The following is a 23403-nucleotide window of genomic DNA, read 5'->3' on the forward strand; positions in this document are numbered from 1 at the left end:
TAAGGCCCATTGAGTCTGCATCAAAGTCTAGAGAGCTGGCTGTTATGGACGTGGACAAGTTAAAACACACATCCTACACAGTATAGATGTCAACACTTCTCCCTACCCTGGTTAACAGGAAGGTGATGCTGAGTCAGTTCATCTGAACCAACAACACTTACTGGCAGTGCAGAGAAACAAGAAGTATCCTACTGTAAGTGTGAGTTCTGTGGTTGACACATTTCAAAAGTAGCCTAGTCAGGATGTTAAGACATTAACGTGCATAAACAACATGTCAGAAAATAGTTGCATTTGTATATTTGAGGAGTGGGCCTAGATTTTATAAAGAGGCTAAATATGACCCATTCCCATCACTCCTCATCAGCTGCATCAAAGTGGTACTGAAGGTTCCAGTGTTCTAGACTAGAGCTCCTCCTACTGGTATCTCAACATTACTGCAGCCTCCAGTCCTCATATTATGTCCTCATTCCTTTGGCAGTAATAGGAATATGATTAATCCATTCATTCCAGCCATTACAATGAGTCCATCCTCCTATATATCTGCCCACCAGCCTCCTCTGTTGTACAGTACTTTTATTTTTAAAATTTTTTATTTCACCTTTATTTAACCAGGTAGGCTAGTTGAGAACACCTTTATTTAACCAGGTAGGCTAGTTGAGAACACCTTTATTTAACCAGGGAGGCTAGTTGAGAACACCTTTATTTAACCAGGGAGGCTAGTTGAGAACACCTTTATTTAACCAGGTAGGCTAGTTGAGAACAAGTTCTCATTTGCAACTGCGACCTGGCCAAGATAAAGCATAGCAGTGTGAACAGACAACACAAAGTTACACATGGAGTAAACAATAAACAAGTCAATAACACAGTAGAAAAAAAGGGGAGTCTATATACATTGTGTGCAAAAGGCATGAGGAGGTAGGCGAATAATTACAATTTTGCAGATTAATAACACTGGAGTGATAAATGATCAGATGGTAGAGATATTGGTGTGCAAAAGAGCAGAAAAGTAAATAAATAAAAACAGTATGGGGATGAGGTAGGGAAAAATGGGTGGGCTATTTACCGATAGACTATGTACAGCTGCAGCGATCGGTTAACTGCTCAGATAGCAGATGTTTGAAGTTGGTGAGGGAGATAAAAGTCTCCAACTTCAGCGATTTTTGCAATTCGTTCCAGTCACAGGCAGCAGAGAACTGGAACGAAAGGCGGCCAAATGAGGTGTTGGCTTTAGGGATGATCAGTGAGATACACCTGCTGGAGCCCGTGCTACGGATGGGTGTTGCCATCGTGACCAGTGAACTGAGATAAGGCGGAGCTTTACCTAGCATGGACTTGTAGATAACCTGGAGCCAGTGGGTGTGGCGACGAATATGTAGCGAGGGCCAGCCGACTAGAGCATACAAGTCGCAGTGGTGGGTGGTATAAGGTGCTTTAGTGACGAAACGGATGGCACTGTGATAAACTGCATCCAGTTTGCTGAGTAGAGTGTTGGAAGCAATTTTGTAGATGACATCGCCGAAGTCGAGGATCGGTAGGATAGTCAGTTTTACTAGGGTAAGTTTGGCGGCGTGAGTGAAGGAGGCTTTGTTGCGGAATAGAAAGCCGATTCTTGATTTGATTTTCGATTGGAGATGTTTGATATGAGTCTGGAAGGAGAGCTTACAGTCTAGCCAGACACCTAGGTACTTATAGATGTCCTCATATTCAAGGTCGGAACCATCCAGGGTGGTGATGCTGGTCAGGCGTGCGGGTGCAGGCAGCAAACGGTTGAAAAGCATGCATTTGGTTTTACTAGCGTTTAAGAGCAGTTGGAGGCCACGGAAGGAGTGTTGTATGGCATTGAAGCTCGTTTGGAGGTTAGATAGCACAGTGTCCAAGGACCGGCTGGAAGTATATAGAATGGTGTCGTCTGCGTAGAGGTGGATCAGGGAATTGCCCGCAGCAAGAGCAACATCATTGATATATACAGAGAAAAGAGTCGGCCCGAGGATTGAACCCTGTGGCACCCCCATAGAGACTGCCAGAAGACCGGACAGCATGCCCTCCGATTTGACAAACTGAACTCTGTCTGCAAAGTAATTGGTGAACCAGGCAAGGCAGTCATCCGAAAAACCGAGGCTACTGAGTCTGCCGATAAGAATATGGTGATTGACAGAGTCGAAAGCCTTGGCAAGGTCGATGAAGACGGCTGCACAGTACTGTCTTTTATCGATGGCGGTTATGATATCGTTTAGTACCTTGAGCGTGGCTGAGGTGCACCCGTGACCGGCTCGGAAACCAGATTGCACAGCGGAGAAGGTACGGTGGGATTCGAGATGGTCAGTGACCTGTTTGTTGACTTGGCTTTCGAAGACCTTAGATAGGCAGGGCAGGATGGATATAGGTCTGTAACAGTTTGGGTCCAGGGTGTCTCCGCCTTTGAAGAGGGGGATGACTGCGGCAGCTTTCCAATCCTTGGGGATCTCAGACGATATGAAAGAGAGGTTGAACAGGCTGGTAATAGTGGTTGCGACAATGGCGGCGGATAGTTTCAGAAATAGAGGGACCAGATTGTCAAGCCCAGCTGATTTGTACGGGTCCAGGTTTTGCAGCTTATAGTAGCTTTAGCTATCAGAAAATCCAATGAACATCACCATAGCCTGCTGTATTGACTGTGTCATGTATTGTAGTCTGCTGTCCATAAATTATGCAGTTTAGTCGACTCAACAATCCAAATCAATATACAGTCCTTTGTGCATATATTTTACATATTGGTGGTCCTGGTAACCAAACCCATAACGTTGCAGGTGCCATGTTCTACCAACTGAGTTACAGAGGAACATGTTCTGTATAGTCTAATGTTTCTCACTGTGTGTCATGTTTATACTACTCCTAAACACAACCCACCATCACTGTGTCTCATGTTAATACTACTCCTAAACACAACCCACCATCACTGTGTCTCATGTTAATACTACTCCTAAACACAACCCACCATCACTGTGTCTCATGTTAATACTACTCCTAAACACAACCCACCATCACTGTGTCTCATGTTAATACTACTCCTAAACACAACCCACCATCACTGTGTCTCATGTTAATACTACTCCTAAACACAACCCACCATCACTGTGTCTCATGTTAATACTACTCCTAAACACAACCCACCATCACTGTGTCTCATGTTAATACTACTCCTAAACACAACCCACCACAACCCCCCCACACACACACACACACACACACACACACACACACACACACACACACACACACACACACACACACACACACACACACACACACAGTTATACTTGACCCTATTGAATGGAGATCTGGGTGTTACTGGTAAACTCTACTGATCATGTTTTAAACATGTAAATGAATAAACTGATCTAAACACATGAAACCACAGTCCAGGGTCAGTATTCACAAAGTGTATCAGAGTAGGAGAGCTGATCTGGGATCAGTTTAGCCTTTTAGATCATAATTATATGGACCATCTGAGACACTTTATGAATACAGGCCCTGATGTAACAACCAAAACACAGTTCAAAATAAACCAACAAGTACAAAGATACAGGAAGTCATGTGATGTTTGGCTAAAAACATCAAAACTAAAACTATATTTCAAGATATTGTCAAGTGTACTTACAGAGTGAAGTGAAGAGGAGAGGTCTTGAACAGTTAGTCAACTTACTGTCACTGTGTGGAAACAAGAAGTAATCTACTGTAAGTGTTAGTAGAAGCAGGCGTAGCCTAAGTGTGAGTTCTGTGGTTGATACATTTTAAAGTAGCCTAGTCAGGGCATTTACATGCAGGAACAGCATGTCACATAAGGGATGTTACTGTATCTAAATAGAAAATGGTCTAAAGTCAGAATACTGTAGTTACATTTCTTTATTTGAGGAGTGGACCTACATGTTTTACAAGAGACAAAATGTGACCCATTCCCATCACTCCTCCTCAGCTGGTACTGAAGGTTCCAGAACAGATGAAAGGGGAGTATCTTTGGTACCTGTGTTCTAGACTAGAGCTCTCCCTACTGACATCTCAACATTACTGCAGCTTCCAGGCTTCATATGTCACTATTAGTCTGATGAAAATATACAAAATAGAAGGTAGAACATTTCTTAAATATATATAGAATTAAACAGTTACGCACGTAAAAATAATGTGTTATTGGGACTTATGTTGATCTGGCGTTTGAAATTAGCGAATTAGTGAGCTCAGCTAGCATGTTAGCTACATGGAGCTGGTGTTATTCAGCAATAAGCAAGCATTTCTCTGCATCACACAGCTACTCTGAATGTACTGGATTGTGAACAATATGATGTGCTGCCACTGAATTACAGCAAGACCCCATAGTTAGCTAGTGAGTTAGCTGTCATTTAGCTATCAACATTAGCTAGCTAGAAACAACAGACAACAGTGAGCTGTCATTATGCCAAGGTCAAGGCAAGCTGCTCTGTATATCCACTGTGTTCTTGTGTGAAAGAGATGTCTTCAGCTCACTGATCTTCAGAACAACGGACTCAAAGTGAACCCTGACATCCATATAACTAAGTCTGTCTGTCTGTCTGGGATTATTGTGTCCTACTGTATCTGAGTGATGCGTGTTTTTTGAAAATGACAATGATTAATCTTTCATGTTGTTGTTTATTGTTATTTTATTGTGTGATGTATTTAGTTTTTTATTTTTATTTTTGAATTTAAAAAATCTAAATGTTCTTCCATAAAAACAACTGCATTGTTGCTTAAGGGCTTGTCAGTAACCATTTCACAGTATGGTCCACCTGTTGTATTAAGGCGCATGTGACTAATACAATTTGATTTGTTTTGTGTGTCTAGCTGCTGGACATTGCTCACTCTGACACTGGGTTTCTGAACCTCTAAAAAGTCTGAGCCGTTTGGAGGGGGGGGGCTACTAGCTGACATATGGAATTGTTTTAAGGTGGTCATACCATGGATCACTTAGCTATTTGATTTTGAATTATAGTACCACTTTAGGTAAAAAAGGAGAAGGACTAATGTTTGTGAGAGCAGGCAGGGGACTGCAATATAGTCTGCCGGGAACATGCCCCATATTCAATTGTAATTCAATTAAATAATAGCATTTATTTATCCCCCGTTGGGGCAATTACTAGGCACCCTTTGGCATCAGGCTGGCAGTTAGTCTCTGTTGGATGAATTTGGTTCCAATGTGTTCATTAACCAATTCAATGAAAACACTCTGTCCGTTTTATAAGAATTTGTAGGGTTCTTCTTTACATAAAATAGACAGAGACCAGTCATCAACATTAACCAATAGCGTTTATTCTCGAGAGCTCTGGTCATAATACCATGTACATTGGTTTATATACCTCACATTTCATCATAAATGTCCCTCCTCCTCTCAGATACAATGACAATATAGTTCACAAGCCTTCTCACATTGTCTGCCACCTGTTAAATAATCTGCTACAAGACAAAGGTCTCTCCCCTTCCTGGGTGGGGACAGAATGTATGGTTTGTCCTCTGAGGAAAGGGAGGGTTCTCTCCATCGAGTGGTCTTGGTACCTGATAACCAGCCTGTGGACAGCAGGACAAACAGCAGCAGCAGCCAAAGTATTTAGAATGGAACCAATAACAAAGTCCCAAAAGTACAATGGAACCAAAAGCATTGTCCCAAAAGTAAAATGCAGCCAATAGATTAGTCTCAAAAGTACAAGAAAAGGTTCACTCATTATTTGTAAAACCAGAGAGTCATTCTGATGTACTATCTTTGGTGAAACGTAGCTAAACCTCACAATAAATCAATATTAGATGTACAGTATGTACAGTGCCTTGCGAAAGTATTCGGCCCCCTTGAACTTTGCGACCTTTTGCCACATTTCAGGCTTCAAACATAAAGATATAAAACTGTATTTTTTTGTGAAGAATCAACAACAAGTGGGACACAATCATGAAGTGGAACGACATTTATTGGATATTTCAAATTTTTTTAACAAATCAAAAACTGAAAAATTGGGCGTGCAAAATGATTTAGAATGTAGAACTCTTGATACTCTCTATCTCCGAACATTTACAGTGGAGAACATAGAGAGTATCAGAGTTCTACATTGGTTTTGTATTGAAGTCATTGTACCCATTGGAGGACGAAAACTAGCTGTCCTCCGGTTACACCATGGTGCTAACTTACAAAGTGCTGTTGAGGCTACAATAGACATTCATTGGAAAACAGCTGTTTAAGTGAAAATAAATACTGGCCGTGCTTCTACAGCTGAATACCCTTCACTGGAGGAACACACAAAGGGATAAACAAGAGTCATTTCAGTAAATATAAATCATATTTCTGAGGTTAATAAGACAACTAAGCAGCACTGCCTCTGTGTTTGAGTAATCAACTCGACAGTAAGATGTGATTATTTGAATCAGCTGTGTAGTGCTTGGGCAAAAACCAAAACGTTCACACCTTGGGGTCCCCAGGACTGAGTTTAGGAAACGCTGGCCGAGCCTCTCATGGTTATGTGGTTCAATGGTCCCATCATGTGGTTAATAGGCAGAAATACAAGAAACAAGAGCAGAGTGGAAATAGTTATGAGATTATGTATTAATCGTTTTGATCTTATTTACAACATGATGCTTATATTGTATTGACACTCAAACCACACTATAAAAACTGCAAAGTATCTAAAATAGGTAATAATGAACATGTGATGATAAAACAAGTGATGTGATCATGTGTCTAATAGGCAGAAATAACAGCTGAGTGGAAATAGTTATGAATCAATGTATTATTATTATTCCAAGATATTGAGCTCATGTCTCTTTGCTTAATAAAGGGTTATCTTTTGTGCCTACAACCCAGTGCAACGATTTGGACGTTTTGATGTAGACATGTTAAAGTTTTTTAGAAACATCTGTTTAAGGGAATACTTTAGCTCCCCTAATTCTGACACTTCTATTGAACCAGTAGGTTGCTCTCCTGCACATACTCCGACTCCTTTTAGAAGCAAGAGTTATTTTATACCTCCAGCCAATCACAATCACTCTATCGAGACATATTGCAGAGTTGTGGAAAATGATGTTGGACATCTCCTTAAGAATAAACAGGGGTCCAAATCTTTCCATAATTTACCTGAGGATGAAAAACAAGCTTTGCTTGATTTACAATCCGATACGTCAGTACTTATTCGTCCTGCTGATAAGGGTGGGTCGGTTGTACTCATGGATAGGACAGTTTATGTATGTATGAATCAATGTATTGTTAGTTGATCAAATAATCAGTGTATTTATTGTCTTAAATGTTGATCTTATTTACAACATGATGCTTCTACTGCATTGACACTAAACTGTAAAAACTGAAACGGTAAACATGTATTTAACGTATATAAAATACGTAATAATGAAAAATGTGACGACAAAACACGTGATATCATGACACTGAACAATATATTATTACGTAATATACAATTATAATTAATATAAAATGTAAAAAAATGCAAATGTTTAAATGTATGTAATGAACTGATTACATTAAAAAATATATATATATAGTATTATAAAATATAAAATAAATAATGTGGAATAATGTCTGACAGCAATACAAAGTAAATCATCATTAAACACATCAGGAGAATCTTAACCCAAAAGCAAAAAATATTAAAAAGCTGTTGTCAATATGATCCATATTAGTTGCTGAGGAAAGTAGGACTATTGATGTTATAAATCCCTCATTTGCAAAATTCCATAGAAAAATATCAGGAATATAATCTTAAACTATAGATAGGAAACAGATTGGTACACAAGAAAAAATATGGAAATGGGAAAATCCCATTGAAAAAAAGCAGAAGCATAACCCATCCCATTTATCATCAATATACATAATTATCATAATAAGAAAATAAAACATATATTCCAGCATTTACTCAAAGGTTAAAGTTCATGGTCTGTAAAACCACCTAGATATGGTTGCTAGAGAATAGAGGAGTGAGGCCTGGCTTTGGATTGGAACCGTAGCTCTTCAGTCCAGGATCTGTGGTGGTTCTCTTCAGTCCAGGATCTGTGGTGGTTCTCTTCAGTCCAGGATCTGTGGTGGTTCTCTTCAGTCTAGGATCGGTGGTGGTTCTCTTCAGTCCAGGATCTGTGGTGGTTCTCTTCAGTCCAGGATCTGTGGTGGTTCTCTTCAGTCTAGGATCGGTGGTGGTTCTCTTCAGTCCAGGATCTGTGGTGGTTCTCTTCAGTCCAGGATCTGTGGTGGTTCTCTTCAGTCCAGGATCTGTGGTGGTTCTCTTAAGTGGGAGGGTCCCCTCACATTCTGAAAGAATATACTGAGTTAGCAATTTACACTCCCACTAAAATGTTTATGGACACACACACACACACACACACAAACACACTACTGCCAGGGTGTCATACTCTGGTGACCTGGTCTTCATGTTCAGAGGTGTGTACATGTCACTGTTGGGGTCACTGTTAGGGTCAGGATTGACACTCTGTGGACAGGAAGAGAGAGAGAGAGTGAGAAAGAGAGAGGGAAAGATATATATAGAGAGGGAAAGATATAGAGAGAGTAGGAGAGAGAGGGAAAGATATAGAGAGAGTAGGAGAGAGAGGGAAAGATATAGAGAGAGTAGGAGAGAGAGGGAAAGATATAGAGAGAGTAGGAGAGAGGGAAAGATATATAGAGAGGGAAAGATATAGAGAGAGTAGGAGAGAGAGGGAAAGATATATATAGAGAGGGAAAGATATAGAGAGAGTAGGAGAGAGAGGGAAAAATATATATAGAGAGGGAAAGATATAGAGAGAGTAGGAGAGAGAGGGAAAGATATAGAGAGAGTAGGAGAGAGAGGGAAATATATAGAGAGAGTAGGAGAGAGAGGGAAAGATATAGAGAGAGTAGGAGAGAGGGAAAGATATATATAGAGAGGGAAAGATATAGAGAGAGTAGGAGAGAGAGGGAAAGATATATATAGAGAGGGAAAGATATAGAGAGAGTAGGAGAGAGAGGGAAAGATATATATAGAGAGGGAAAGATATAGAGAGAGTAGGAGAGAGAGGGAAAGATATAGAGAGAGTAGGAGAGAGAGGGAAAGATATAGAGAGAGTAGGAGAGGGAGAGAGAGAGGAAATGCATGTGTTCTTTAAAACACAACTTTCCATCATTTTCTCTAAACACATTCAAGTACTGTATAAAACACAAACACTCTCACAAACAATCAAAATGTATTATAAGAGACTTACTGCCAGAGTGTCATAGTCAGGGGACATGGTCCTCATGTTCAGACCTGTGTACGTGTCACTGTTACAGTCAGGACGGACACTCTGTGGAGAGAGAGAGAGAGAAAACAATGAAAATAGTATGAAAGAGACTGTAGTGACACAGTAAATTAGTTGTAACTCAGGGTTGCCCAAACTCAGAGCTGGACCCCCCCTGGGTGCACGTTTTGTTTTTTGCCCTAACACTACACGGGGGGGTGGGGGTGGGGTGCCATGGTGTAACTGATAACTGATATAATCACCTGTGTGTCTGTTGTCGCATCACTTCCTCCTGTGAATCTCCTGTAAAGATGGACAGAGTGAGTTCTGCTCTCTACTGACCTCTAGTGGAAGTTGATGTGTTACTAATACAGTTTAGCAGTTAAGGGAGTTGGGCCAATAAATACATTTATGAATGAATTAAGTTAGCAACAAATCAGAGTGCTAAGGTGAAAGAATAATACAAATATCAGTTTTCCTTCTTCACTCACCTGAACCACATGAGTCCAGAGAGACAGAGGATGAGAACCAGAACAACCACTATGATTCCTACAGCTGCAGTCACAACTGAGGTCTGTTTCCCTAATAGATGAAATGGATGACATGATGACATGTTATTATGAAGTGAAAATGAATATACAGCAATACAGGACATTAATGCAATACTTGTATATAGAAGCCTATGTATGGTTATAAACCAAAGTGTAATGAGGCAAACTAGAAGAATACACCTTGAAACATCATTTCTTATTGAACATCATTTTGTATTGAAGTATTGAAGATGTAACTTTACCTGCTACAATGATCATCAGAGCTGTAGAGTTCATAGATCCTCTTCCATTCTGGGCCTCACAGTAATATTCTCCTCTGTCCTCAGAGCTGATGTTAGTGATGCTGTAACTCTGTCCTGATGCTTTTGGTGAGGTTACGTTCTTCTTGTACCAGGTGTATTTGTCCACAGGTGGGTTGGCATCACTGCTGCAGGTCAGAGTCACTGAACTGCCCTCCACTATTTCACCAGAGGGACTGACTGACACTGAGGGGTTCCTTGGAGCATCTAGTAAAGCAGAATATGTCAGAGGGTCAGGACTGTAGTATACTACCTCAAATGACGTCATGTAAAAAATAAATCATATCTAAACTCAGAGGACTATCTAAACCTATCATTTACACAAAACATGAACAATAATACATTTGGAGATACCTTAGGACTTGAGTGTCTACTAAACTATTCTTCAAGTGTCTGAGGTACTGAACATTCTAACTATAGACATGCAAACATCTATGACATTGTCTGTAATTTCTATGTAATGATGCATATTGATAGATAAACCAGTAATACTCTTCTCATTGATAATAAATGATTGACACTTTCTAAGTAGAATAGTTGTTTAATTCACACTCACACACTGCAGGAGAGTGGAGGTCCTCATGGTGTTCTACAGTACAGGAGTAACTGTCCACAGAATGACCCAACACTACTAGGGTATTACTAGAGTATTGTTGGGAAGTGGGCTCATCTAGACGTTGTCCGTTCTTGTACCAGATGTAGGTGGGGTTGTCAGTCAGAGTACAGGTGGTGATACAGGTCAGTGTCTTCTGTCCCTCTGCAGCAGGAGTCACCTTCACCTGCAGACCTGAAACAATATGTATAAAACCACATACACCTCTGTGTTAACAGGATGGTTAATATATTTATCCTGTAATTCATTATGATTTACAGTTGTATCATACAGGGTAGTATTACCTGTGACAGACAGAGTTGTTCCTGGGAAACTATGACCCCATTCAAAGTTGTCTGTTTTAAAAGTGAAGCGATACTCAGCTGAGTCCTCCTCTCTCAGATCTGTGATTCTCAGGGTGAAGGGACCTCTGTATGTTCCAGTGTACTTCACACGACCTACATACCCTGGTTCTGTGGTTAGGTCTTCAGGGGTCGACTTATCACTTCTAAACCAGAATGTTGATGTGGTGGAATAATAACTAACATAAGTACAGGATATGTCCACTGTTGACCCCTTCAAGACACAGATTCCCCTCTTGGTGTAAGTCACTCTGTTGCAGCTCTGACCCTGAACACCTGAAACATAATGACAAGAGGGCATTACTTATACATTTACACAGTAGAATCATGAGCTGCAGTAATCCAGAATAGTTATGCCATCTGGTATTGTGTTGCAGTCTGGTTAGATAACTGTGAGGACTGTTTAGCAGACAGAAAGTTCTACTTGAAAAGTTATACTAAAAACTGAGTTAAATCCATACTAACACACTGCAGGAGAGTGGAGATCCTCATGGCCTTTTACAGCACAGGAGTAACTGTCTGCATCACTAAAGTAGTCTGAGTACAGGCTGGAGGTGTCCTCCTTTACTTTGTGTCCGTTCTTGTACCAGATGTAGGTGGGGTTGTCAGTCAGAGTACAGGTGGTGCTACAGGTCAGTGTCACCCAATTTTGCAAAGTTTTAGAAGTTATCTTCACCTGCAGAGCTGGAATAGATCACAGCATTAAACCCTGAATCACTTATTGTCTTGTTTAATCACATGATGCAAGACATTCTCAAACTCATTTAATTCTCAAATCTGTTTCATGTATGCAAATCCAATTTCTAGACCTAAATGGACAGTAGATATTAATTGAACAGACTAGCAGTATAAAGCATGTTACTGTACCTGTAACAGACAGAGTGACTCCAGGATCACCAGTATATAGAATGTTACTGTACCTGTAACAGACAGAGTGACTCCAGGACTTCCAGAATATTTCCCTCCGTCCTGATCTGTTAATAATCTGAACTTGTACGTAGCTGAGTCTCTCTCTCTCAGGTCTGTGATTTTCAGGGTACAGTCTTTCTTCTTATCTCCATGATACTCCAGACGACCTGCATACTCTGGGTCCTGACCTAGATCTTTAGGTTCTTTACCAGCCTCCATTTTAGTGAACCAGAGTGTTGTTGTGACTGTACCTCTGGGATATGTGTAAGAGCAGAACAGATCCACTGATGACCCCTTCAAGGTACAGATACTCTGAGTGGTGTATGTAACACTCCAGCCATTCTGACCCAGTACCACTGAAACACAGTTAGACATCACAATGGTATCATAATTAGGACAAGGTATTCTGGCTCACACTGAAGGTAGGGTTTGTCCACACTTTGTTGCCATATTAGAAACCACAGATAATCATCACTCAGTGAGGTGTAAAACACAACTATTTAAAGTGAAGTGGAGATGCCTAACAGAACACAAGCAAATGTAATACACATGTCTGTAGATTGACCAACATATAAGTTATGAATGAGACCATACCTGTCACAGACCAGAGAAAGACCACCAACACACTTCCTGCTGTTCTCAAGGCCATTGTTGCATCTCCCACCCTGCAGTCTTAGAAACATAAACAACAACTCACTCTATAGCTGGTGAATAACTCCACCTGATACATTGAAGTAGAAACTGTAAATGGGGTACAGGGCCTCATTACTGAAAATGAACCAGGCTCATATTGTGTTTTGTTGTATTGTGCTAAATGGTTGTCTATGTGAATACTGTCTGTCTGTAAGTCTACTGCACTATGTTTGTATGTAATGTGTGTGATGTGTTGCATGTCTGTCTACGTCTGTCTACTTAAACTGACATGATGCAAAAATAAATTCCTAATATATACAGTAGTCATCATCATCATTGTAAACAACAACAACAACAATCACTTATTGAACTGTAAACACATATTTCTACATTGATTGTTCTGAAGTTGTTTTATTCTCAGAACCCCAAATATAGAAGGATAAATGTTCAATCCTCTACAGTCCGTCAATCTGTACAGCAGCCTAAAGACTGACCACCAGGTTCAATGATAGCTCCTATCCTCAAGCTGTGAGGCTAAACAGCCAGTGACTAAAGACTGACCACCAGGTTCAATGATAGCTCCTATCCTCAAGCTGTGAGGCTAAACAGCCAGTGACTAAAGACTGACCACCAGGTTCAATGATAGCACCTATCCCCAAGCTGTGAGGCTAAACAGCCAGTGACTAAAGACTGACCACCAGGTTCAATGATAGCACCTATCCTCAAGCTGTGAGGCTAAACAGCCAGTGACTTTCACTCTCTCAATCTCTTTCTCTCTCTCACACACACACACAAATGATACATTACCCTCAGGTATTTGACTTATGACTAAAAACAAATAACCAAAAACTATATTTCAAGATATTGTCAAGAGTACTTACAGAGTGCTCGACTATGCATATAATTTACAGCTTTGGAAAGAAAACACTCTGACGTTTCCAAAACTGCAAAGATATTGTCTGTGAGTGCCACAGAACTGATGTTACAGGCGAAACCAAGAAAAAAATCCAACCAGGAAGTGTCACATTTTTTGAAACCGCCTCATGCCAATGACTCCTTGTATGGCTGTGAATGAGCTACGAATGAACTTACGTTTTTCACGTTTTCCCCAAGGTATCAATAGCTTTGCGGAGTCTTTTTAGGCATTTCCATTGAAGAATGGCCGTAAGGGACCATATGTAGTGGTCACATGGTGTCTCCCGCAGAAAATCTTGCGTAAAATACTGAGGTAGCCATTTTTCCAGGTGGTCTCATGTTAATACTACTCCTAAACGCAACCCACCATCACTGTGTCTCATGTTAATACTCTCCTAAACACAACCCACCATCACTGTGTCTCATGTTAATACTACTCCTAAACACAACCCACCATCACTGTGTCTCATGTGAATACTACTCCTAAACACAACCCACCACCACAAGACTCTCTGGTCTTGGCCATTGTGGAGAGGTTGGAGTCTGTTTGATTGAGTTCAAACAGGTGCAGTTAATACAGGTAATGAGTGGAGAACAGGAGGGCTTCTTAAAGAAAAACTAACAGGTCTGTGAGAGCCGGAATTCTTACTGGTTGGTAGGTGATCAAATACTTATGTCATGCAATAAAATGCAAATGAATTACTTATAAATCATACAATGTGATTTTCAGTTTTTTTGTTTTAGATTCCGTCTCTCACAGTTGAAGTGTACCTATGATAAAAATTACAGACCTCTACATGCTTTGTAAGTAGGTAAACCTGCAAAATCAGCATTGTATCAAATAATGATTCTCCCCACTGTATATGCATATCCTAGTTTCTGGGCCTGAGTAACAGGCAGTTTACTTTGGGCACCTCATTCATTAAAATAAGTTTTTAAGATCCCACAAAACGGCAGCCATCTTCTCCAGCGCTAACGAGGTGTCCCTTTGCAAAATAATGTTTATGCATGTGTGCTGTTGGTGAGAATACTTGTCTCACCTGGCTGGCTATCAGGTTAACAAGGTGGTCATGTCTAGCAGTGTACAAATCCCCCGCACACACACACACACACATACTGCAGTGTTAAATTGTTATTTTGCATGTCTTTTTTTACCCTGGTTAATCATCTCATCTCTATATAGATCAACACTCCTACACTGAGACACTTTATTAATACTGGCCCTGATGTAACAACCAAAACACATCTCATAACATAACAACAAGTAAAATGATACATTACCCTCAAGTATATGACTTATTACTAAAAACAAATAACCCAAAACTATATTTCAAGATATTGTCTATAGTACCTACAGAGTGAAGTGAAGGGGAGAGGTCTTGCACAGTGAGTCAACTTACTGGTAGTTTGTGGCAACTGCTAGTAAGTGTCAGTTCTGTGGTTGATACATATTTATGTAGTCAGGACACAAGTAGCTGATGCAGAACAGTCCTTTCTTCCTCTTTAAGACATTAACATGCATGACGACTAGAACATCATGTCAGAAAAGGGAGGTTACTGTATTAAAATGGGCCCTACAATTCTATAATGGACAAAATGTCCCCCATTTCCACTTTCATATAAATACAGAACCATGTTAACAATATGTTGACTATTCTATATGGAATGTTTATAATATCTTAGAATGTGTTGTCTTGTCCCTCTGAGTTCTACATGGAACAGGTCAAAGTTCCATTTACATTTGGTCAGTTCCATGATGTCATTCATTCTATTCTACAAACACATTCAATTTACACTCCTCATCAGCTGCATCAAAGTGGTACTGAAGGTTCCAGTGTTCTAGACTAGAGCTCCTCCTACTGGCATCTCAACATTACTGCACCATCCTAATAATAATGTCCTCAATAATGTTGGGCTAATAACAACATTCCAAACTGACAATACATCAGGTAGAATGGTGAAACACAACACTGGTTACTTGACAAAATCACATTTAATCACACAAACACTGATGTCTGTAGTAGTACACCATGCCACTTTCATATTATGTTACACTGTTGACCCTTGTGTACAGTACTGGTAGTAGCATTAGTTAGCAGAGGAATCAGTATCATCATCACCATAGTCTGCTGTATTGACTGCTGCTGTCCATATACTGTATAGTCTAATGTAGCCTGTTATCCATATATAGTCTAATGTAGCCTGTTATCCATATATAGTCTAATGTAGCCTGTTATCCATATATAGTCTAATGTAGCCTGTTATCCATGTATAGTCTAATATAGCCTGTTATCCATATATAGTCTAATATAGCCTGTTATCCATATATAGTCTAAAGTAGCCTGTTATCCATATATAGTCGAATGTAGCCTGTTATACATGTATAGTCTAATGTAGCCTGATATCCATATATAGTCTAATGTAGCCTGTTATCCATATATAGTCTAATGTAGCCTGTTATCCATATATAGTCTAATATAGCATGTTATCCATATATAGTCTAATGTAGCCTGTTATCCATATATAGTCGAATGTAGCCTGTTATCCATATATAGTCTAATGTAGCCTGTTATCCATATATAGTCGAATGTAGCCTGTTATACACGTATAGTCTAATGTAGCCTGATATCCATATATAGTCTAATGTTGTGGTGAAATCCTGCACAGAGCCTTCACCGTGCGCTGCCACTTTAAGAGCACATCAGCAGTCAGGAAGGAGGAAATAAAGCTCTTCTGGCTCTCTGTGTGGAGCTGTTGGTTGGACCACAGTGTGTGCAACTCTGCAGAAGTCCTGTTTATTTTCAGTGTGTTTAGTTGTAAAGTGTTAAGTTGATCGCCGGTGTTACCTCTCTAGGTCGCGGTTTTAAAATAATTATTTTTCCAGGTGTTGAAGTTACTTTAGGTTCTGAATGAAAGATGAAAAGAGGTGATTCATAGACATCTTTGTTTGGGCCAAATGAAAGCTGGTCCAGACCGGGCAAAATCTCAAACAAACACAGACGTCTATGATTGGTTCAGATTTGGTCCGGACCAGACCAAAAACCAACGTCCGTGAACGTGGAAATCAGGGCCGGTCTGGAATGCACAAAAACACCATCCAAAAGGTGTCAGTGTTGGACGATGCTTACTGAGGTAAGTACCGTGTTGTCTGAAATGTAATTTTAGGAATGCCATCTATGTTGTAGGTCTACCATTTATAAAACACAAAAAAAATGTCCAGTTCGGACATGACCAAAAAAGATGTCATCCTGTGCTTACGGGGCTGTTTTCTACCACGTCGGACCACAATGGAATTTTATGAATGCCCATCCATTTGGTAGGTCCACCGTTTGTAAAACAGGCCGTTGTATCAACTTAATTAGTCCTGATTCATGTGACTAATCAATGTGGCTAATTATTAAGCCACCACCACTGTGTCTCATGTTAATACTACTCCTAAACACAACCCACCATCACTGTGTCTCATGTTAATACTACTCCTAAACACAACCCACCATCACTGTGTCTCATGTTAATACTACTCCTAAACACAACCCACCATCACTGTGTCTCATGTTAATACTACTCCTAAACACAACCTACCATCACTGTGTCTCATGTTAGTACTACTCCTAAACACAACCCACCACCACTGTGTCTCATGTTAATACTACTCCTAAACACAACCCACCATCACAGTGTCTCATGTTAATACTACTCCTAAACACAACCCACCATCACTGTGTCTCATGTTAATACTACTCCTAAACACAACCCACCATCACAGTGTCTCATGTTAATACTACTCCTAAACACAACCCACCATCACTGTGTCTCATGTTAATACTACTCCTAAACACAACCCACCATCACTGTTTCTATACTACTCCTAAAGCTCTTACGAAGCATTCATTCAATCACTCATAACTCTTACTTTAGGCCATTTTCAAAATGTCTCCACAACAATCTGTTGCTCTGAGAGCTCTTAAAACAGCATGCACAAGTCTTTATGTGAAACCACATGTACAACGTACATCCCAACTTTTGTAGCAGACAATAAAGCTCAGTACTTGTCAAGTGCCAAAAATGTTGGTCGTGATTCTATATCCCACAATCTGATTAATATGTAAAAATACATTTACACACACACACGCACACACACGTACACACACGTACACACGCACACGCATGCACGCACGCACACACACACACACTCACACACGTACCCACGTACACACACACACACATGCACGCACACACTCACACACACACTCACACACACGTACACACACACGTGCACACACACACGTACACACACACACGTACACACACACACACACACACACATACACACACGTACACACACACACACACGTACACACACACACCTACACACACACACACACACACACGTACACACACACACACACAGTTATTCTTGACCCTGTTATACTATGACAGTGAACATGACCCTATTGAATGGAGATCTGGGTATTACTGGTAAACTCTACTGATCATGTTTTAAACATGTAAATGAATAAACTGATCTAAACTAAACACATGAAACCACAGTCCAGGGTCAGTATTCACAAAGTGTATCAGAGTAGGAGAGCTGATCTGGGATCAGTTTAGCCTTTTAGATCATAATTATATGGACCATCTGAGACACTTTATGAATACAGGCCCTGATGTAACAACCAAAACACAGTTCAATATAAACCAACAAGTACAAAGATACAGGAAGTCATGTGATGTTTGGCTAAAAACATCAAAACTAAAACTATATTTCAAGATATTGTCAAGTGTACTTACAGAGTGAAGTGAAGAGGAGAGGTCTTGAACAGTGAGTCAACTTACTGTCACTGTGTGGAAACAAGAAGGAGTCTACTGTAAGTGTTAGTAGAAGCAGACAAAGCCTATGTGTGAGTTCTGTGGTTGATACTTTTGATATTTTAAAGTAGCCTAGTCAGGGCAATAACATGCAGGAACAGCATGTCACATAAGCATGTTACTGTATCTAAATAGAAAATGGTCTAAAGTCAGAATACTTTAGTTACATTTCTTTATTTGAGGAGTGGACCTACATGTTTTACAAGAGACAAAATGTGACCCATTCCCATCACTCCTCATCAGCTGGTACTGAAGGTTCCAGAACAGATGAAAGGGGAGTATCTTTGGTTCTAGTGTTCTAGACTAGAGCTCTCCCTACTGGCATCTCAACATTACTGCAGCTTACAGGCTTCATATGTCCCTACTAGTCCGATGAAAATATACAAAATAGAAGGTAGAAAATGTGAAAAATACATATAGAATAAAACAGTCACGCACGTAAAAATACTGTTATTGGGACTTATGTTGAACTGGCGGTTGTATTGAGTGAACTAGTGATCTCAACTAGCTTGTTAGCTACATGAAGCTGCTGTTATTCAGCGATAAACAAGTATTTTTGTGCATCACACAGCTACTCTGAATGTACTGGATTGTGAACAATATGATGCGCTGCCTCTGAATTACAGCAAGACCCCATAGTTAGCTTGTGAGCTAGCTAGCTAGCTAAGATTTAGCTATCAACATTAGCTAGCTATAAACAACAGACAACAGTGAGCTGTCATTATGCCAAGGCCAAGGCAAGCTGCTCTGTATATCCTCTGTGTTCTTGTGTGAAAGAGATGTTTTCAGCTCACTGATCTTCAGAGCAATGGACCCAAAGTGAACCCTGACATGCATATAGCTAAGTCTGTCTGTCTGTCTGTCTGTCTGTCTGTCTGGGATTATTGTGTCCCATTGAGTCTGCATGATGTGTGTTTTTTGAAAATGACAATGAATAATCTTTCATGTAAATGTTTATTGCTGCTTCGTTATTGAAATGTTATTGTGTGATTTATATAGTTATTTTTTAGCATTTTTTATTTAAAGAAATCTAATATTTTCTTACATATAAACAACTGCATTGTTGCTTAAGAGCGTGTCCTTAACCATTTCAAACTTGACAAATACAATTAGATTTAATTTGATGTATGTGTCTAGGTGCTGGTCATTGTTCCCTCTGACACTGGGATTCTGAACCTCTAAAAGTCTGGGGGGGGGGGGTTCTACTAGCTGACATATGGAATTGTTTTAAGGTGGTCATACCATGGATCATTTAGCTATTTGATTTTAAATTTCACTTCCCCTTTTTGAAAAAAAATATCCATAATTTTTCGGGGGGAAAAAATACTGCAAAAGCAATTAACACTCCTTTACTTATAGCCCATATAAACGAATTAAACTTGTTCTGTTCAGGTCTTCTTATTTCTGTGTTTGTTGTGTTCAGGTCTTCTTGGTTCTGGGTTTGTTGTGTTCAGGTCTTCTTGGTTCTGGGTTTGTTGCATTCAGATCTTCTTGGTTCTGGGTTTGTTGACTGTACTGTAGAGAACAGAGGAGTCCTCCTCAGCTGCTTGTGCTGCTGAAGAGAGAGAAGCAATAATGAAACAAAGACATTGTCCCAAATGGTGGCACCCTATAGGGCTCTGTCTAAAGTAGTGCACTAAATTCGGAATAGGGTGCCATTTGGAAAAGAAAACAGTTCCTCAAAACCATCATCACGTCACTCCCCCATTTTAGACATGTCACTGTCCTGAGATGTCCATTGTTGGGTTCATAGTTTGGGTTCATAGTGGTCTCAAAGGATCAACTGTTTTGCATATTGATGACATCTCCTACAATAAACAGCAGCATATGAATGACCTTAATGCAGAATATGCTCACTGGGTGGCAGCACTGGGGAGGTTGAATTTCACAGCAGCGTACTGGACATCCTCATCCTCAAAACGCACCTGAAGCCAGAGTGACAGAGGATGAGACCCAGAACCACTGTGATTCCTACAGCTGCAGTCAGAACTGAGGTCTGTTTCCCTAAAATAAAATATGGATGATATGAGAACACATTATGTTCTAATGAACTGAATATTATTATGATAAGAAAATAGAATATCAATATAATACTTGTTAATACTTGGGGATTTTATAAACAAACCTGTAGTTATTAACACAAGTGTACTAATCCAAAGTATAATTATTAAGATTTATCTTGAAATTATATTATATTATTATATTATTATATATTTTAAGGATGAAACTTTACTTGCTACAATGATCATCAGAGCTGCAGAGTTCATAGATGCAATTGTATTCTCAGCCTCACAGTAATATTCTCCTCAAAGCCGGATGTCCTTACAATGTGGAGGCGTACTGGGAGGCTGAGGAGGTGTTGAGGCCTACAGGGTTGGTCTTCTGAGGAGAGTGAGGGGTTCTCTGCATCCAGCGGTCTGGGTACCTGATCACCAGCCTGGTGCTCTCCAGCTCCACCCCTTGGACAGGAGGACAAACAGCAGGCACCAATGTGTCGCAGGAAACACTGTTTAACTGACGACCGACGTCAGCTTGCAGGCGCCAGGCCACAAGGAGTTACTAGAGCATGATGAGACAAGGACATCCTGGCCGGCTAAACCCTCCCCTAACCCAGATGACCCTGGGACAATTGTGCTCCGCCTCATAGGTCTCCCGGTCACAGCCGGTTGTAACAGTCCGGGATCAAACCCGGGCCTGCAGTGCTGCCTTAGCACTAATTGTTGAATTTGTGATTTGTTCCAACTTGTTTTGTAATGTTTCTGTCCAATGGCCAATGAGCACTGATACGTTTTATCTATAATTTCATATGACAAGGATTGATAAGGATTTGTCAGTAGATTGCCGACTTGATGCATGATGATGACTGCTGGTCTAGCTTGCCAGCTAAGATTTTGAAAGTTTGTCCAATCAGTCCAATCAAAGCTACGGTAGATTTAATGCGATTTGATGTAATTTTGTCTTAACCGATGACCTTGAGACTTTTTGGATGGGCATTTCTAATGTAATTCTATGGCAGCACCCAAGGGGCTTGACATTTCGAGCTCTACCCGTAGATTTTGCGGTGACGTAGTGTCCCCATGAGTGACAGAACACTGAGCCAATCACAGCACAACTAGAGAACATTACCAACCCGTATTTTATGCTGGCTGCCCCACCACCACAGAAAGCACTGAGCTAGGCTGAAACACCTACATTTTGGAGCTGCCTTAACTCAAGAAAGGAAAAAAGAGACCATGTTTCTATGCGACTTTATTAACTCAATGCTTTATTTATTTATTCAATTTATTTGCAAACTGATATGTGTCACATTAATTTCAAAACATGCAAAACAAGCAACAGAAAAAGCTAACCATGGGGCTGAAAACAGATTTAGCTCTGCCTCAGCTGCCTTGAATGACGTGTCGCCACTGCATGTCTTTAGAAATGATAGACAAGTTGACTAACAAATAGCCTACCAAAATGTTGGAAATTATAATAATGGACTGATTACATTTATTTTAAAATAAAAAATATATCATGACGGAACAATATTGTATTACGTAATATAAAATTAGTAATAATATCTGACAGCAATACAAAGTTAATCATCATGAAACACATCCGGAGAAACCTGGTCCAAGAACTAAAAATATTAAAAAGCTGTTTTCAATATGATCCATATTAGTTGCTGAGGAAAGTAGGACTATTGATGTTATAAAACATCTGTATATGACAAAATCCCATCAAAAGATCAGAATTAAAACTAAAGATAGTTAACATATTTACATCAAAATATAACACATCTCATTTATCATCAATATATTCCATTCCAAAATATATATTCCAGTATTTAGTGAAAAGTTAAAGTTCATGGTGTGTAAAAACCTCTAGATATGGCAGCAATAGAATAGAGGTGTAAGGCCTCATTTTGTATTGGAACCTTCAGTCCAGATTCAATGTTGGTGCTTCTCTTCAGTCTGGGATCTGTGGTGGTTCTCTTCAGTCCAGGTTCAATGTTGATGGTTCTCTTCAGTCCAGGTTCAATGTTGATGGTTCTCTTCAGTCCAGGATATATGGTGCTTCTCTTCAGTCCAGGATCTATGGTGCCTCTCTTCAGTCCAGGATCTGTGGTGGTTCTCTTCAGTCCAGGATATATGGTGCTTCTCTTCAGTCCAGGATCTATGGTGCCTCTCTTCAGTCCAGGATCTGTGGTGGTTCTCTTCAGTCCAGGTTCAATGTTGGTGGTTCTCTTCAGTCCAGGTTCAATGTTGGTGCTTCTCTTCAGTCCAGGTTCAATGTTGGTGGTTCTCTTCAGTCCAGGTTCAATGTTGGTGGTTCTCTTCAGTCCAGGTTCAATGTTGGTGCTTCTCTTCAGTCCAGGATCAATGTTGGTGGTTCTCTTCAGTCCGGAATCTGTGGTGCTTCTCTTCAGTCCAGGATCTGTGGTGGTTCTCTTCCGTCCAGGTTCTGTGGTGCTTCTCTTCCGTCCAGGTTCTGTGGTGCTTCTCTTCAGTCCAGGTTCAATGTTGGTTGTTCTCTTGAGTCCAGGATCTGTGGTCTTCTCTTCAGTCCAGATTCAATGTTGGTTGTTCTCTTCAGTCCAGGATCTGTGGTGCTTCTCTTCAGTCCAGGTTCTGTGGTGGTTCTCTTCAGTCCAGGATCTGTGATGATTCTCTTCAGTCCAGGTTCTGTGGTGCTTCTCTTCAGTCCAGAATCTGTGGTTGTTCTCTTCAGTCCAGGTTCGGTGTTGCTTCTCTTCAGTGGGAGATTCCCCTCACATTCTGAAAAGAGAGATACTGAAGTAGCACTCCCACTAAACATGTTATACACACACACATACACACACACACACACACACACACACACACACACACACACACACACACACACACTTACTGCCAGGGTGTCATACTCTGGTGACCTGGTCTTCATGTTCAGAGGTGTGTACGTATCACTGTTAGGGTCAGGATGGACACTCTGTGGACAGAAAGAGAGAGAGCGAGAAAGAGAGAGTGGGAGAATGAAAATGAAGTTGTAACCCCCTGGGTGAACATTTAGTTTCTTGCCCAGCA

At 40.3% G+C, this 23403-nt stretch overlaps 2 protein-coding genes across 3 annotated transcripts in view; both read right to left on the reverse strand.

Annotated features, from left to right (window-relative positions):
- Positions 1-23403, reverse strand: part of LOC118940092 — a 149995-nt gene that overhangs the window by 21180 nt on the left and 105412 nt on the right. The gene's annotated exons all lie outside the window — the stretch shown is intronic.
- Positions 8161-23403, reverse strand: part of LOC118940323 (Fc receptor-like protein 5) — a 29535-nt gene continuing 14292 nt past the window's right edge. Inside the window, exons 2-12 of one of the 2 annotated variants that reach the window (XM_036949070.1) lie at positions 12530-12656; positions 11947-12291; positions 11492-11710; positions 10970-11302; positions 10629-10859; positions 10016-10279; positions 9714-9804; positions 9486-9525; positions 9208-9288; positions 8367-8459; positions 8161-8281 (exon numbers count right to left, since the gene is read on the reverse strand). In XM_036949070.1, coding sequence (XP_036804965.1) covers positions 8231-8281; positions 8367-8459; positions 9208-9288; positions 9486-9525; positions 9714-9804; positions 10016-10279; positions 10629-10859; positions 10970-11302; positions 11492-11710; positions 11947-12291; positions 12530-12584 — 1803 coding nt within the window. In that variant the 5' untranslated portion in view covers positions 12585-12656 and the 3' untranslated portion in view covers positions 8161-8230. Of the gene's footprint in view, positions 8282-8366; positions 8460-9207; positions 9289-9485; positions 9526-9713; positions 9805-10015; positions 10280-10628; positions 10860-10969; positions 11303-11491; positions 11711-11946; positions 12292-12529; positions 13125-23403 lie in introns of those variants that run through there. The other variant, XM_036949069.1, reaches the window with a different exon arrangement.

This window comes from Oncorhynchus mykiss, chromosome 17 (assembly GCF_013265735.2).
Source record: "Oncorhynchus mykiss isolate Arlee chromosome 17, USDA_OmykA_1.1, whole genome shotgun sequence".
Taxonomy (NCBI): domain Eukaryota; kingdom Metazoa; phylum Chordata; class Actinopteri; order Salmoniformes; family Salmonidae; genus Oncorhynchus; species Oncorhynchus mykiss.